This window comes from Choristoneura fumiferana, chromosome 24, assembly GCF_025370935.1.
Source record: "Choristoneura fumiferana chromosome 24, NRCan_CFum_1, whole genome shotgun sequence".
Classification (NCBI taxonomy): domain Eukaryota; kingdom Metazoa; phylum Arthropoda; class Insecta; order Lepidoptera; family Tortricidae; genus Choristoneura; species Choristoneura fumiferana.
In genome coordinates this window covers 3,686,537-3,703,479 of record NC_133495.1, presented here as the reverse complement: position 1 = coordinate 3,703,479, position 16,943 = coordinate 3,686,537, and the positions used below count along the sequence as shown (strand labels likewise).

The 16,943-nt window shown below is 38.1% G+C and overlaps 1 protein-coding gene across 2 annotated transcripts in view; it reads left to right on the top strand.

Annotated features, from left to right (window-relative positions):
- Positions 1-16,943, top strand: part of Cbp53E (Calbindin 53E) — a 96,726-nt gene that overhangs the window by 28,675 nt on the left and 51,108 nt on the right. For both annotated transcript variants that reach the window (XM_074106371.1, XM_074106370.1), the window contains exon 2: positions 11,128-11,461. In XM_074106371.1, the coding sequence (XP_073962472.1) occupies positions 11,311-11,461 (151 nt within the window). In that variant the 5' untranslated portion in view covers positions 11,128-11,310. The remainder of the gene's footprint in view (positions 1-11,127; positions 11,462-16,943) is intronic.

Below are 16,943 nucleotides of genomic sequence, written 5' to 3'. Positions count from 1 at the left end.
GTGTACGAACCGACTAAGCTAGCCTACACAAAGTGCACACTACTTTACAATACAGCGCGAAACGTCTAAGCGATACTTAAGCGATTTTGGCTGTAGCGCTTCTTATGGTCGAAGCAAACATTGTTACAAGCAATATCGCCTATATTATATTTAGTTTGTTTTCGCTGTTGCAATAATTGAAATATAAAGTAATGCTCAACAGGCGAAACCTACTAACATTATTTTAGCACTTTTAGGCAGTACTCAAATTGCATTTTTATTGAAATCTTAACATTCCAAAATCGCTTGTTTGACATTAAAATATTTTTGCTGTTGTAAAATAAAAAAAAATGCTGTTTAACCAACGCGTAGTTGTTTTTGGCTGTTGATTTTCTTAAAAATCGGCTTTAAGTGAGCTTAAGAAAAACGTAACTCGGTATTGGAGTATCGTACAGTAAAACGGGTTTCAACAGCATGTAGATCTTGGAAAGTACATTCTAACGATATATTTAACTCAGTTTTGCCCAAAAGTGACTTTAAGCGATTCTGGTCGTAAGGGGACGTTATGTACTTTGTAGGTACGTTTGCGTGGCACGGAGGCGATTGGTTCTTCTCGAGTAGTCTGTCAGTGTTCTAGGAATTAGAGAACTTTCAGGATGGTAATGCCATTTTTATTCGCGAAAAACCGTGGCATTCTATGAGGAAATTATGGACTAACTATGGTCATTGTTGAAATGGCTTTACTTATAAAAAAGTCTTGGCTGGTTGTCATGATTTCAATTAAAAATACAGCGTAACAGTCAAAACCAAAGCACTGAGACTAAGATACAATGTTGATTTTACACAAATAATAATCATAATAAATAATGCAATTATCTATCTACTATCATAGTCTACCTAGGTACAAAATCTCATCAAAATCCGTCTAGCTAGCTATTTACGTGTTAAGTAACAAACAAACAGACTTTACAAACTCTTGCATTTGTAATATTAGTGGGATTTAGTGGTATTAACCCTTCAGGTTGAATTCGTATAAAATATTCATATCTATTTAATAACACTCATCCATAATTTAACATTCACGAACTGACAGCTCACTTCTTCGTTCGTGAACTAGCAAACATTAATATTCAAACGCCCATAGACAAGACACGAAGTTCAAAGCTATATCTAAATTGTTTAATCGGTTGAACTTTGACAGTATCTTGTATCTTGTTGCTCGGAGTTGTATTACTGTTTGTTGTTGTGCACTGTGAGTTGATTAATTCGTTAGTGGTAGCTTTTGGAGGGTGACACTCTTTCCCGGCCCGGGGTTACCTAATGATTCGCCGACTATTTTTAGGCAGATTATTGATTGGCAGACAACGTTTCGCCGAGTAACGGTACGCTGATGAATTTGTACGCAGATGTATTGTTTCGCAGACTAACGTTTCGTAACTCAACCTTTAGCAGACTATTTACTTGGCATATGAGTCAGTAAGCCGAACAACTATTCACAGAAATTCATTTAGCCTATTAATCACTACACATTTTGCACATTTGCTCGAACAACCTTTCGCTTTTGTAACGGTTGAATTATTTATTATTCAGTGCGCATATCAACTTTTCGCATCTTTTCGTTTCGGTTGGGGAATGGCATTCAATACCGCGAATATGTGTGGTTTACACTATGGCCTTATTGGCATTTTTACACGCCGTGCTGACCGCGCATTCTATATGGTTTTCTTATGTACCCTCATAAGTTTTAAAAGTAGGTATAACGCAAGTAATAAACGTATTTTTGACCATCATTTGTATTTATTTTATATTGGAGTCCATACAACAAACCAAGTCGCGATGCTGGCAGTTCGGTTCTGGCACTTCGCCGGCCGCTGCCGCGGCACGCTCGCTTCGCTCGCTCGGCTCGTGCGTTGTTGGTCGCAATTCTACCTAACACTCCTCCTCGCTAACGCTCGTCGTCGCACCTAACTACATTTTAATAACAGCTAGTATATTTATATAGTCAACTCAGTAAAATCCTACCTGTCGTTTGACCGATTTTATCTACGCAGATTACAAAACAAAAATAGACTGAACATTAAATCTACTTAACAATATGAATGCCATGTGATAACTCTGCTTATCGTATCTCGACGAACAGTTGTTCGGTTTACTGAAACAATTACGAAACCAACAATCTACTAAACGTAAATCTGCTTATCGCTATTCTTCCTACCGACTACTCGGCGAAACGAATAATAGGCGTAACGAAATTATACCAAACGTTGCTCGGCCAAAAGAAAAATCTGCCAATAGTTGTCTGCGAAACGAAAATCTGCGTAATGAAACTCGGCGAAACGATAGGTCACCCACCTCTTTCCCGGCCCGGACAATACCGACATGGAAATACCGACCCTGTTTTTCGTGTACACGCTCATAGAAGCTCATGTCAGTTTCTATGGGCATGTACGAAAAAACAGGGTCGGTATTATTCGGGCCGGAAAAGAGTGTCACCCGCTTTAGGAGATTGGATGTGATTAAAGTAGGTAAACAAAATCTACAGACAACTAAGTATTTTTTTTATTTTAATTTTCCATCTTATGGCCGTTTTCAATAACATTTCTAGCTATTTTCAAGCAACATTACAAGCTTTTTATGTTGCATGTAATCCAATCTAGTTGTGAATTATTTTACGAATGTCAAAAATTAAATCAACTATTTTGAACATGAAGTTACCGTGAGACTCAATTATCCATACTAATAATATAATAAATGCGAAAGTGTGTTGTAGGTAAAGGTATGTTTGTCTTGTTTGTCTGAGCGACGGACCGACGTGATTTTTGCAAAGAGATAGTTTATGGCCAGAGAGTGACATAGGCCACTTTTTATCACGGAAAAATGCACAGTTCCCGAGGGAACAGCGCGCGATAGTCGAACTCCACGCGGACAAAACTGCGGGCAAAAGCTAGGAGTGAGATAGGCAGCCGCCGTGGCGTGTGCTCCGAGAGGAAGGGCTATGAAACAGCCCGAAACATCCAGCTATCCTCGATTAAAGACGGGAGTTATCCAGTTTATTTCACTATAAAAAGACTATTTTAAAATATTGTTTCTGATTCAGCAAAACACCATAAACATTCAGTGATGTAGTTTCACGCTACGTAACAATGTTTTATCGCAAAAATACATTCCCGTAGCATTACGAGCTAATTCGATAAAAAACCTTTTCCCTTGCTTTTAGCGCGTGATTGTGGGCGGCCTTTGCTTCCATTACAGTCGGGCTGTTCACGACCGGCTGCCATACAAAAAAGTATCGCACGTTTATTATACCGAGACATCTTGATTTATACATGAGGCTTTATTGCCTAACGCTCTTGGAATCACAATCGTTTACATCCCTTTTTTCTGTCACACGGTATAAGACGAGAGAGAATGAAATCGCGAACGTCAGCGTGTTATACAACACGGCCTGTGGACTTTTTAAGGCTTTATAAGACTTTGTAACTTTTTTGTTGCTTAAAAATACGATGATTTCAATAAATCGACGTATTTTTATATAAAAAAAAATCAATCAGTTCTTAACTAGCCTGGCATAAAACCTTATTAGTGTTCATTTAAATGTTTCTAAAACTCAAGTAGTGGCATAGTAAAAGAGGACAAGTAGGTCCACTCCGACCCTTTAGGAGACTTAACTGCCTACTCCGGCGCGGACACTTGGGTTTTCGACGTTAGATTAATTACCTACCGGAAAATAATTTTAGTACGAAAGATAACTGAAAATTGTCTAATGTGTGTCTAGAGAAACCAGGCAGATTCTATGCCGTTACATTATTATTGTTATACTACATTTAAGAATATTATTTATTAATTCGCCATAATGGTGATGGCGACTGTATACATGTACTAAGTACTCATGTTTACCTACACATAATACACTAACTATATTGTTTATAAGTAGTTAGGTATCTATTTTTTTTTATGTGTCCTTGCACCAAACTATTACACTACACTTACTTACTTATATACCTACCACTAATTTACAACTTTACCTAATACAAAAAATACGTACCTAAGTAGGTACGAGTACGCGAACGTAAAAGGTGATCAATACGAACGAGCTAAAATCGAACCGTACAGCACCGACGGTAGCGCAGCCTTGACTAAAGAAAACTTAATCCTCCTTAAATTTTCAATGTGTGCGTGCGGCGGGTGCGTGCGTACCGACGCCAACCAGCGTGCTCACATTTAAGCCGCGTGATGTACTTTTGTTCGTAGTGAGCCTAAGTACTTGTCCTCTTTTACTATGGTAGTGGGTACTAAATAATTAAATGGGGACACTTTTAAGTCGTATAATCCAATCCGAGACAATAATTATGTACTTGGGTGTAAGTAGGTACATTTACCGCTCTTATCGTAGCAAAATCACATTCGAACTTTTTATTTGTTATTTAAAAATCTAATGCTATTTTTACGTTACCATTTGTGTGGACCAACGGCTCCTCCCGCAAACTGTTAAGAGCCTATTAACTCGAGTGATTGGCGCTAAACGACGGAACCATGCCTCTGAATTTTACTTTGTCTTCACGAAAGCGGATCCCTGACTACCGCTAATTACTGTATGGTTGAGAGGAGTCTGACGATTTGATTTTGAGATCTTATTTAATAATCATCGTCATCATCTGCAGCCCGAAGACGTCCAGCTTTAAACAACAACTTTTTCAGGGTCATTATACAGGGTCATCTTCTACTATGTCATCAATAAGTTTTTAGTAAAAAAATCATTTTTAATACAAGCTTTTTTTGCTGACGTACATTGACGTACACTGCATTGTCACCCATCTACATTTGCATACCAAATTTCTAGTCGATGCCATTAACCGTTGAAGAGTTCCGTCCTGCGGAGACGATCCTGGCCGGACTACCGGGATGTCACTACCAGATTATTGTATTGTCACGCAATTTACATGAGTATGACAAATTTTAAGACAATCCGACCACCTAGAAATGGGTCAAATTTAACTTGCAAGATTTGACCCGCACATACATACATACATTAAATAAACATACATGGCAAGTTAAATAAGAGCTTTTAAAAATGTGCCCACGTAAAGATCTCTACACCATCACCACTGCACCGTCCCATACCGTGAACGTAATAACAACGTGTCAGGCAAACAAAAATATATTCTTTGTATCGAAAACTATGATACTTGCCGTACTACCACAGGGCGGCCACGCCGTACAAAACACGCGTTCTCGAATCTACATAGGCAAGACTACGTCTGTACCATCAGCCAAATAAGTGGTCTATCAATTTTTAAACAAGTTCCTATCAAACGAATATGTCGCTAAAGTCGAACTTTCAAGTTGACAGACACGTCTTTTGGCATTATTGTTTTATGACATGCAAACAATTGTCAACTTTAGGGTGGTAGACCACATATTTGGCTGATGGTACACGCGTCAATGTGTGCGTAAGCTTCACAGGGCTGACTATTGCAAACCGTATAGTAGGTACCTACTATAAGTGCTACCAATGACATTTGAAGGTACTCATATATGTATATATGTGCAAATAAATGTAATCGTTAATCTTACCTATTTCGTGGGTATTCTGGCAAAACAGAATAAGTGCAATTTTTTTTAAAGTTACATACATAGGCATACTCAATGTTTTCTGCTTTATTTATCTAGCAAAACCGTATAAAAAATAAATATTGTACACTTATCCGGTTCTGCCAGAATATCCTCGATTTATTTAAACCTACTTAAAATGTGTCTGTCTGCGTATTTAAAGCATTATTATTTTCAATTACAATAGATATACGTCTACAAACTTAAAAGAATCATTCAGTAGGTAGTTATTTCATGTATTAATCGCGTTAATTTCAGAAATCACTATTTATTTTGAAAAAGAAAGTAGGTAGTGTACCGTTACGATTTCGCAAAATTATTGCCCCCGAAACTTAGTGCCATGCGGCCGACATACATCACGTCGCGCACCCGACTGCTTTCCTGCGGTTTTCCTGCAATCTGCGCTTGAGGGGTGGGGTAACTCGAACCGGTGCGGGGCGGAGCGTGGCCATTCTGTACGCTAGTACTATTATATATTCTGTGGTACTACTATACGTTCCGTAACCAACCGTCGCCGTCGCGTGTCATGTATGCGTTTGACATTCCTTTTGACACTCCGTCTGACACGTTCCTGTTACGGTCATAGCGTGATACGGTGTAATGTGTAGAGACCTTTAATCACATAAAATAAACGTTCGAATACCCTACAGGGTTCCAATTTAAATAACCCAACTCTGCTGAGCCTGAAATATTCCGAATAGGTACATTTTATGACATCTTCTACGTACATATTTCAAAACTTTTTTCAATCATCATCATCATCTTATCATCCGTAGGACGACCACTCGTTGACCAAACCTCCAAAATATTAATGAAGATTAGCCAAGGTATTAACACGTAGGGTTCCCTTTCAAACGTTAACGTGTTTCACGGCTGTAAGCGCCTTAACCTTATTTTGGATAAAAACACCTCTCGATTGTTTCTACGAAACCGTACTAAGTCAGGGGGGCTACTATGAAATACGAAAATCGAAGTTCGTTTCATACCGTCTCCCTCTCACTCTCGTATTAAATAATATTAGCTTCAGCGGAACGGTAACATACGAAGTTCGAATTTTGCACTTCGTAAGTCAGACCGACATTCGAATCCGCGTCATTTGCGGAAAAAATTGGCACGGATTTTGCTGCCACTACATTTATAATTCCTCGAATCGTTTCCAATCCTAAGGATAGATATTTTGTGTCTTTTATTGCGTAAGCGTTATCATCATCATCATCATCCCAGCCTATATACGTCCACTGCAGGGCACAGGCCTCCCCTCAGAATGAGAGGGCTTGGGCCAAGCGTTAACACAACAAAAATTGTTATAAGTACTTGCGCTGTAAGTATATGTGGTGATAAGGATAAAATGTTGAATCAACCGCAATTTGACGTCGCAAATTGAACGTCGATGAAAATAGCGTTATAATTTTTGAGAATTTCCATGGAAATTTAGTGAAATCTGGAATTTCAATTCACTTACTGGATCTGATCTACCTACTCGTAGTATATGTTTTTATTCTTAATTCAGCTTTATAATATGTACCTATAGATTAACTATTAGGTGAGCTTCGTAATTAGAAAAGAACGTGTGAAAACTAAACCTTTATTCAATCCTAACAATCTTTTTCCTTTTATGGTGAAAATAAACACCGTTTTAATGAATTACGGTACGAGTGAGTTGTCAGCTTGACACGCGCACCTAGTAATTACCACTCCAGTGGTTTTTAATTGAGTGGCGCAACTAGTGCCTACTGTGCTGAGCGCGTAGACCAATGGCGTGGCGGCTCGGCTTTACCTTTAGGGAAATTAAAACCATAACTTCACGACCGCTCTTTCCTTAAAATACTAGACAACTTAGCTCGTATTTTGAAAAAGAAAGAAGAAAGAAAGAAAGAGGACATTTATTCACTAATACAGAAGACTCACAAAAACAATAAAATATACAGAGATAAACCAATCAAATAGGTACATGAAAAGACACATGAAAATAGTAACATATACCTACACAATTTTGTGTGTCCCCGCAAAAGCGAAACGGTCACTGACTCAGCATTGTGTTGAGGCGTTAAACGCCATAACAGCGCTGATTTTCCGCCAGAACAGAGGGCCTACTCCGAAGTTCAAAAATCGAAGTTCGTATCGTACCGTCCCTCTCGCTCTCGTATTAAATAGTATAAGTGTCAGAGCGACCGCACGAAACGAACTTCGAGTTTCGTAGTAGCCCTACTGAACCGTTTGAAAAACTATTAGTAAGTTAAAAATATATATTATTAACTAGGCTATCCGCGGCTTCGCACGCGTATACTTATTATTACATCTGGAATTTCAATTGATATTCCTGGATTTTACTAGATTTCCTATAAGAGAGATTCCATCCGTGTGTTTCTTATTCACTTTCATATTGTGTCATGAGTCATAGAGGTATAATTATTACTTTTATTTAACTCGCCCTGTTTGTATGTTCTAAGATGGTCGAATCTTGTAAGTACATTGTTATCCACTTCCAGTGTTCCAGGTTCCACTTGCATTGTCATTCAATACACTCAACAAAAACCAGTCAGCATAAAAGCTTGTATTAAAAATGTAATTTTTAACAGAAATTTATTGTCTTTGCTGTTTTATTTTATACTAGCTGTTGCCGGCGACTTCGTCCGCGTAGAATTCGTTTATCGCTCTCCCGCGGGAACTATGCAATTTTCTAGAATTAAAATTATCCTATGTCCTTCCTCGGGACTCAAAACTATTTGTACAGGGACAATAATCATCTAAATCGGCTCAGCGGTTTAAACGTGAAAAGGTAACAAACAAACAAACAGACTTACAAACTTTCGTATTTGTAATATTAGTGGGATTACTTAGACAAGCACCAAATGAGTAAATCACTCCGAAAATCCGTTGCATCTACTTAATAATTATATATTTCTTATAGGTAGATACAGACTGTTCCTCTTACAGCCAGATAAATTCAACTCTTTAGCACAATCTTGACGAATAGCGCTGTGCAAAAATTTTCCCTTAAGCTAGGCTATTTTTCATAAAAAGTTTGGCCAGCTTAGTTCAAATAAATGGCAGAACTTGCGTGATGCGAAATTAACCCTTGGGGTAGCATTTGGCCAAGTTTGGCGTTCATGAAGTTTTTTAAAACAAGTCATTCTTACGACAACTCGTAAATAACTAGTTTTTATTTTATTTCTATTACACTTTAAAGTTTATTCGAACAAGCAATGTAAATTAAATAAATAAAAATCATCGGGACAATTCACACCAATTGACCTAGTCCCAAAGTAAGCTTAGCAAAGCTTGTGTTATGGGTACTAAGCAACGGATAAATATAATTATATAGATATAGATACTTACTTAAATCCATATTACCCAAGACCCGAGAACAAACATTCGTATTTTTCATACAAGTATCTGCCCCGACACGGGAATCGAACCCGGAACCTCAAGCTTAGTAGTCAGGTTCTCTAACCACTAGGCCATCTGGTCGTTGGCTCTAGGATGACGTATAAATTCTCTTTAATTTGTATGAAAAGGGAAAATTAAGGGATCCGTTATTTTTAAAAGTCGCTGGACTAATGTCGGTCAGTTTGAGGTGTGCGATCTGTTTTTTATTTAATTATTTGCTCCTGTTATAGGGCCCACCATGTAGTGACCAATTAATAGTGTCATAAAATAAGGCAAGGTAGTGTGCAAGGAGAATAGCACAGAAAAGTACATAGCATTAGACTGCGTTTCCACCAGAGATGTGCGGGAATGTGTTTTTCATGAACCAATAGAAACCCTTCATTTTCCTATCCTCGCACAGCACAACCCTAGCACAGAATATATAGTGCTAACGTACAGAATGGCCACGCTCCGCCCCGCACCGTTTCTAGTTACCCCACCCCTCAAGCGCAGATTGCAGGAAAACCGCAGGAAAGCAGTCGGGTGCGCAACGCGATGTATGTCGGCCGCACGGCACTAAGTTCGGGAGCAATTATTTTGCGAAATGGTAACGGTACCCTACCTACTTCCTTTTTCTAAATAAATAATGATTTCTGAAATTATCGCGATTACTACATGAAATAACTACCTTCGGAACAATTCGTTTCAGTTTGTAGTCGTATATCTATTGTAATTGAAAATAATAATGCTTAAATACACAACAGACACATTTTAAGTAGATTTAAATAAATAGGTAAGATTAACTATTACATTTCTTTGCACTATCTAAGCCATACCTACATATAAAAGTACCTTTAAATGTCATTGGTAGCACTTATTAGGGTTTTGCGATAGTCAGCCCTGTGTATCTTACGCACACATTGACGCGTGTACAGACATCGTCGTGCCTATGTAGATTCAAAAACGCGTATTTTGTACACACATCACATTTAACACATTCCTCGTAACACATCCTCTCAGATCACTGGTGGAAACAGAGCCTTGCTAGGCTAAGAAAATGAAATAATCCTACTGGTGGATTTAAACGAACGTATTCTACAAAAAAGTAAATAAAAAATTGCCTCAATACGAATTGCGTCTTTGTGGCGTCTCCCAAAAATTAGGCGTTAAGAAATGTTACAACGTATATCACCGATTTCATCTCGTCGTACCTCTCAACGCTAAGTACATCTCTTTTTTCTCAGCCAGTAAGAAAAGAACAGTGTTATTATATCTAAACTGGTGTTAAATGGTGGGCCGGATGTAAATTGCTACGTGACGAGACGCAATACGCAAACGTGAAAATAAAAGTTTGAAGACAAATTGTGTGTCCCTGACTCGGTGTCCGTGGTTTACATTTACCTACGAAGCCGAGGATTTATTTTAAATTGACGGTAGAACGAAAAATCAGGGACCAAAAATTTTTAGTCGTAGTCGCACAGTGGATTGTGTTTTTTTTTAATTGTAGTGTAACGGAGGGAGTGATGGGCGCGCTAGTGATAGGCTACTTTAAGAAATACATTGTGCTAACTGTCCATCTATTATATTATTATTAGCTCGATTAAAATTAGATAAATAGTGCGATATTTAGTACTCAAACAAGTAAATATTTGAGCATTTTTCTTAAGGACTTACACTTGCTTAAAAAACGATTATTTTTTGGACCACGATTTCATCTGCCAAAAATTTGTTTATCATCATGCGCCCTTGGGAACATCTAATTGTTTTGGGATAAAAAGGTATCCTATTATTTATTCTGGACTTTTTTTGGAAGTCATTGCGTTTGAAATCCATAAGTGGCCAATAACAGGGTAGTTTACCGTACGACAGTTTTTTTTTGTTTTTCGAGAAGCAAGACCAACATTATCAATATCAACTCAAGTCTTAACTAAACAAGAACTCATTAACTACTCTTTGAAAATTAGGTCTGTTTTGCTGTATAATAATAACAGAGGAGCAAACAACTACATACACGCTAAATAATTAAGTAAATAGCATTGCATTGCAGGCATATAAAAGCTAATGAATCATTGTTGGTAGACCTTATACTTACATCGCAATGTGCTATTTGTAAAATCCTTCATCATTTTAATAAAGAAAAATACTAAAACTACTTTTCATTTGTTTCAGATGACATGAAAAACTAAATCCTACCCAGAAACACCTATCTATACAACCATTTATTTACAAATAAACAAAGTACCTTCACTGACAATAAAACGCCAAATACTCAAATTACTTATTTTCATATTCAATTTAAAAAAAGAAAAAGTGTTTCCATATTTGAAATAGGTAACTTTTTAAATTTTGAAAATGAGCTTTGATTCTACGTCGTCTGCTAAGAGGCTGAATTTAGAGCGAGCTAGCAACTTTATGAGGCAATTTAGGGACCCGGACTCGAGGGAGCTGAAGAAACTCTCAGCCAACCAGTTCATGGAAGTCTGGAGCCATTATGACAGAGACGGTAAGTCAATGAACCAATTTGTTTCCTTACAATGGAATAGACAATAAAACTGACAAGCAGGTAACGGATAGGTTTTTTACAAAGAGGCTGGATATTTTGACATCCTTTTGCAATGTTAGGCACTTTTAAATCGTGAGGCACACGCCTGCGAAGGAAATCAAAGGTGTGCGTAAATTCCCAAAGCAGACTAAGCCAGAGTAAACTACAACCGAAGCCCTCTTATGTGGATAACTACTAAAAACGTCCACGCAGAACTCGACTTTTCACTGAAATAAATTTTTGTTTTCTTAATAAATGCAGAGAGTTTCCTTTGAGAGCTCTTCCTAGTAGTTCTGATGTATTATGCAGTTCGTAGAATACACAACTAAGGATCGCAGTTGAGTTCACTTAGCAAATCAAGGTTTCTATGAATTTGTTTGAAAGATGTTTTATTTCCGTGGTAACTAAATATTCAGCCAGCGGACACATAAATAGTCCCACTAATATTATAAAATGCGAAAGTTTGTAGGTCTGTTTGTTACCTTTTCACGTCTAAACCGCTGAACCGATTTAGATGAAATTCGGTATACAGATACTGAGTCCCGGGGAAAGACATAGGTTAGTTTTTATCCCGGAAAATTGCATAGTTCCCGCGGGATAGCGGTTAACGGATTCTACACGGACGGAGTCGCAGGCAACAGCTAGTGAACCATACGTTAATTAAACGGAGTAATAATAGCCCCTAAAGCATTGAATAGGTAGATAAGTATAATAATACTTACCGATCATTTTACCACATTGTAAATATATACCCTGGTACCTACTCACTAAGTCTAAAGTTGCGATGATTAGATCCGATATCGGAATTCCTGAAGTTTCTTTGAAGACTAATTCACTTACTACGTTTTCCAAGCTTTTATTTTGGTAACTTACATGCAGTCTTTTACCAAAAACATCTGCCTGGTGAGATTTTTTAGGTTTCCGCTACCTCAAAACGAAAATATGTAACTCACAATATAAGGTAACGGCGCCTATTACCGTGGGTACTTAAGGAAGTTTCAAAATGAGTCCCAAAAATTAAGGTATCAAAGCTCCTTAACAAACGAGAATATTTTTTTTATTTAAGAGCGTTTATTGAACTTTCAGTGTCTTAACTTTTTGGGCTCGTTTTAGTTATTAGTATTTGATAAAATAATTATTGAAATCAAAATACCCAATCTTCTATTACCGTGGTAATGGACAGGCTGTGATTCCATTACCGCGAATTGAGCTTCTATTACCGAGGGATAAAAAAAACGGCAATTTTCTACCATCGGTAAAAGGAACGTGACACATGTTTTGGAACTTAATACCGAGGGATTAAAAAAAGGTAATGGCTTTGGTTCTGTATAATGTATTGTACACCAAATATTTTTTGAGAAAATTTAAATAAAAAACTAAAGTTTGATTCGAATAGTGTATCCAGCCCATTGTATTTTATTATGCTTATGCCACCAGTTATAGTTTGATGTATGCATGCTGAGTAAAAGTCACAACTTTATCAAAAAAATCTGCATTTACGGTACCCTAAATGTGAATTATTTTAACAGAAAAATAAAATGTCACTCGGTATTAGGGACTTCTTTAAGAACCTATTACCGACCCAAAGACAATTGAATGGGTCGGTAATAGATGCCCAAACATTCTATTACCGAGGGTTATGCGATCATATCATCGTTAATTGGCTAATTTGGAGTATTGTAAAATCTAATTCCGACCTATAAAAACTATAGGATAGAGTTGTGTTTGAATTACAAATCAAATATACTTATTACATCCTTGGCATATAACCAAAATTACATAACTGGTAAGTAAATATAAAATTTCATCGCAATATTTAAACAACTTGGCAAATAACGGTTTCTATAGAAACTACAAATTCAGTATTGAAGTTTTTGCTAAAAAATAAGAGTTTGTTAATACTTTTCATACCACGGAAATAGTTTTTTAAAAGCGTGAATAGATCAAGATTGGAATAACTGTAACAAATTATATAAACGATAATTTATACCAAAAATAAAGCTTGAAGAACCAAAAATACCACTTTAACTATTACCGTGATATACCACGGTATTACAACCAACAGTTAAAAATGGCGCCTATCGCCGCTGTATTTTATTTTCCATTTTAATCGTATTTCCGGGCCAAAAAATATACAAAAAGTATTCAGAACTCGTACAAAAAACTATAAAAAGCCATTTAAAACCATAACATTAGTTCAATTGCCATAAATATTTTGTAAAACACTAAATAAGATTCGAGTCAGCTTGTATGTGGTGTCACGCGTTAGTATGGCAAAATCCTCTTCCGTCGGTGCCATTTCGGAAAATCACGAATTGCAAGATCTTTGATTCATGCACATACACTAGCGCTAATAAATCAGTGAGTCGACTAAATAAGCTTTTAGCTTGTAAAATATATTTTTTAAGAAATCTATCGGTTTGATTATAAAATGCGTATTTTAAATTGCCGCGGTGATGGCCGTCGATTTCGATACCCCCGGTAATAGGCGCCGTTACCTTAAACATCTTTGTTGTCCTTCTGTATTTCTGTCTGTCAGGCCCTTTTTAGGGTTCCGTACCCAAACGCCAGTAGTCGTAGCCAACGGAGTCCTATTACTGAGACTCCGCTGTCTGCCTGTTTGTCTGTCTGTCATGGCTCTATCTCTTGAGCCATAATCGTAAAACACTTGAAATTTTCACAGATTATGTATTACTGTGGCCGCTATATCAACAAATATTTATTTTGCAGGTGGTAGGACCTTGTGTAAGGTCGGTCCGGATTGCTACCACCATCTTGCTCGCTAATCCTGCCGTGAAGCAGCAGTGCTTGCACTGTTGTGTTTCGGCGTGGAGAGTAAGACAGCCGTGAAATTACTGGCATTGAGGTATCCCATCTTAGGCCTCTAGGTTGGCAACGCATCTGCAATACCCCTGGTGTTGCAGATGTTTGGGCGGTGGGTGCTCTCTTACCATCAGGAAACCCACTTGCTCGTTTGCCATCCAGTCGAATAAAAAATAAAAAAAATAAAAACAGAATAAAATGAAGATTCCCATACAACAAACTTGTTTTTTTTTGTCGTTTTGTGGCTAATATCTAATGTTGTATGGATAATGGTACAGAATTCTTCGTGTGCGAGTCCGATTAGCACTTGGTCGGTTTTCATCTTGGAAACGCGTGGAGGTACCTATCAAGATGAAATTATTATCACTCGAGATACTACGTAAGTGCGTCGAATAAATGTAGACACAAAAAGACGAATATAGCTACAAACGCGATTCGAGGCCACTTTGCTCTCCCCATCACACGCGGACAGACAGAAATCAGCGTTGACATTGAAGAAGGGCCGGCGTATCTTTGACGCCGGGTGTTTCGGGTGTGCGTAACTTTGATTGCGTAATAATTTAACAAAACGTCAAGGGAATGTGCCAACTTTTCAGTTTTTCATCATTGTCGTCCCAGCCCACCTTAATCCCACTGCTGGGCATAGGCCTCCTCTCAGGATTAGAGAGCTTGGGTTGTGTTCCACACATGTCAGGTGTCAGTCATTTAATCTCACCACGTTGATGATTAGCAAACCTAGCTTAAGCGATTTTTTTTCCACGCACGACTAAAATATGGAACCAGCTTCCTGGGACAGTGTTTCCGGAGCGGTACAGCTTAGGGATCTTTAATAAAGGAACCTAACAGTCTCTCAAAGGGCCGGCAACGCACCTGTGATACCCCTCGTGTTGGCAGGTGTACATGGGCGGCGGTGATTGCTTCCCATGAGGTGACCTGCATGCTCGTTTTCCCATGTATTTCCCCGAACTGGAAGTTATCCCTTTATAGGATAACTTCGCCTTTGTACCTACCTACATCTCTTTCTTTTGTTTACTGTAATATATTTCTAAAAACTCAGAGGTGCGAGCCTGGATTTCTCCTCAATCACCTTAAACACTCTAGCCCATGGTTATTAGGTGCACGAGCACTTAACAATTCGCGCCCATGCACTTGACACGTTCTCTAACACCTAAGACGCTGGCACATGCTGGCACGGTGCCAGCTAGCGCAATGCGATTGTCGTTACTTTTAACTTGTTATGTTCGTCTACAAACTAGACCTTAAGACTATTGTATTAGAAGCTTTCAAGCAAGCGTGAAGCAAACTATGATTTTTATTGCTCGTGAAATCTTTAGAATAACTTTAAGCAAGTTTTGAACTGAAAATTATTTAGGTGTTTGTAGTGTTTTGTATGTTATAGTTACGGCAAAAGAATCGTGGTTTCGGCGTCCCGTAAACGAATTTGAACAGAATTATAATGGCGGTTAAAATGTTCACCATCTCTTTGTACCCTCGTCTTATACCATGTATGGAAAGAAGTTAGGAAAACGATAGTGTTTCCAAGTTTGTTAGACAATAAGGCCTCCGGTGTAAGTACACCCTCCACAGCTAATTACCAATGTGCACGAGTAAACCTCGCACTTACACGTTGTCTTAGCCTCAGTGTGCGTGACTGACGGTACGCTTGCGACTGAGAACACGTTCGAGCTACGCACACATAGACTTGTCGTAAGGATCCGTTTGAAACTAAGTTCATTTATAAAATGTGGAGGGGCGCGCCTTCGTGAGTGAACAGATCTGTACTTTCATGCAGCCGATTGTTGTACGTTAAACTGACTATGAGTCATTAATGAGACCGCTCCGCTCGCGGTGTAAATTGGGCTTAATGCTTCAACCGGTAGGTACCTTCGTGTGTGTAAGCCGATCACTTATTCAGGTGTCATTACGGCCGTAATAATACTAAGCTCGATACTAAAGCATTCATATGACAGGCCTGGGGAATACGAAAGGACCCTTTACACGGACATAACTAAGGACGATTCTGAGGACGATATAGGGTTTAACGCTACGTAATTCAGTTGGAAAATGTCAAGTCGTACAGTATTTAAATATATAATACAAACATGTCACTTGTTGATTGTTGTTTTTTTTAAAAATATGGCTCTGTCCATCGGAGGATTTTGCCAGTGTCTAGTAGTTTTTACCGTTGTACGGTAAAAAAAAATCTAGAAAACGAAATATGAGAGGTAATGGTGGATGAACGATGACAGCGCGACCGTAAAACTATTTATATCGTCACTTGTTGATACAATAATTCTTAGACACCGGCAACGCATCCGTATAAATGTCATGGGTGTCCATGGGCGGCGGTGATTGCTTTCCATCAGGTGTCGCGCCTGCTCGTTTACCCCCTATCATATGAAAAACCAGCCAAGTGCGAGTCGGACTCACGCACGAAGGTTTCCGTACCATTATCTATACAATATTAGACATAAGCAAAAAAACAGCAAAAAAAAACACGTTCTTTTTATGGGAGCCGCCCCCTTATATATCTAGTTTATTCTGTTTTAAGTACTTGTTGTTATAGCGGCAACAGAAATACATAATCTGTTAAAATTTCAACTGTCTAGCTATCACGGTT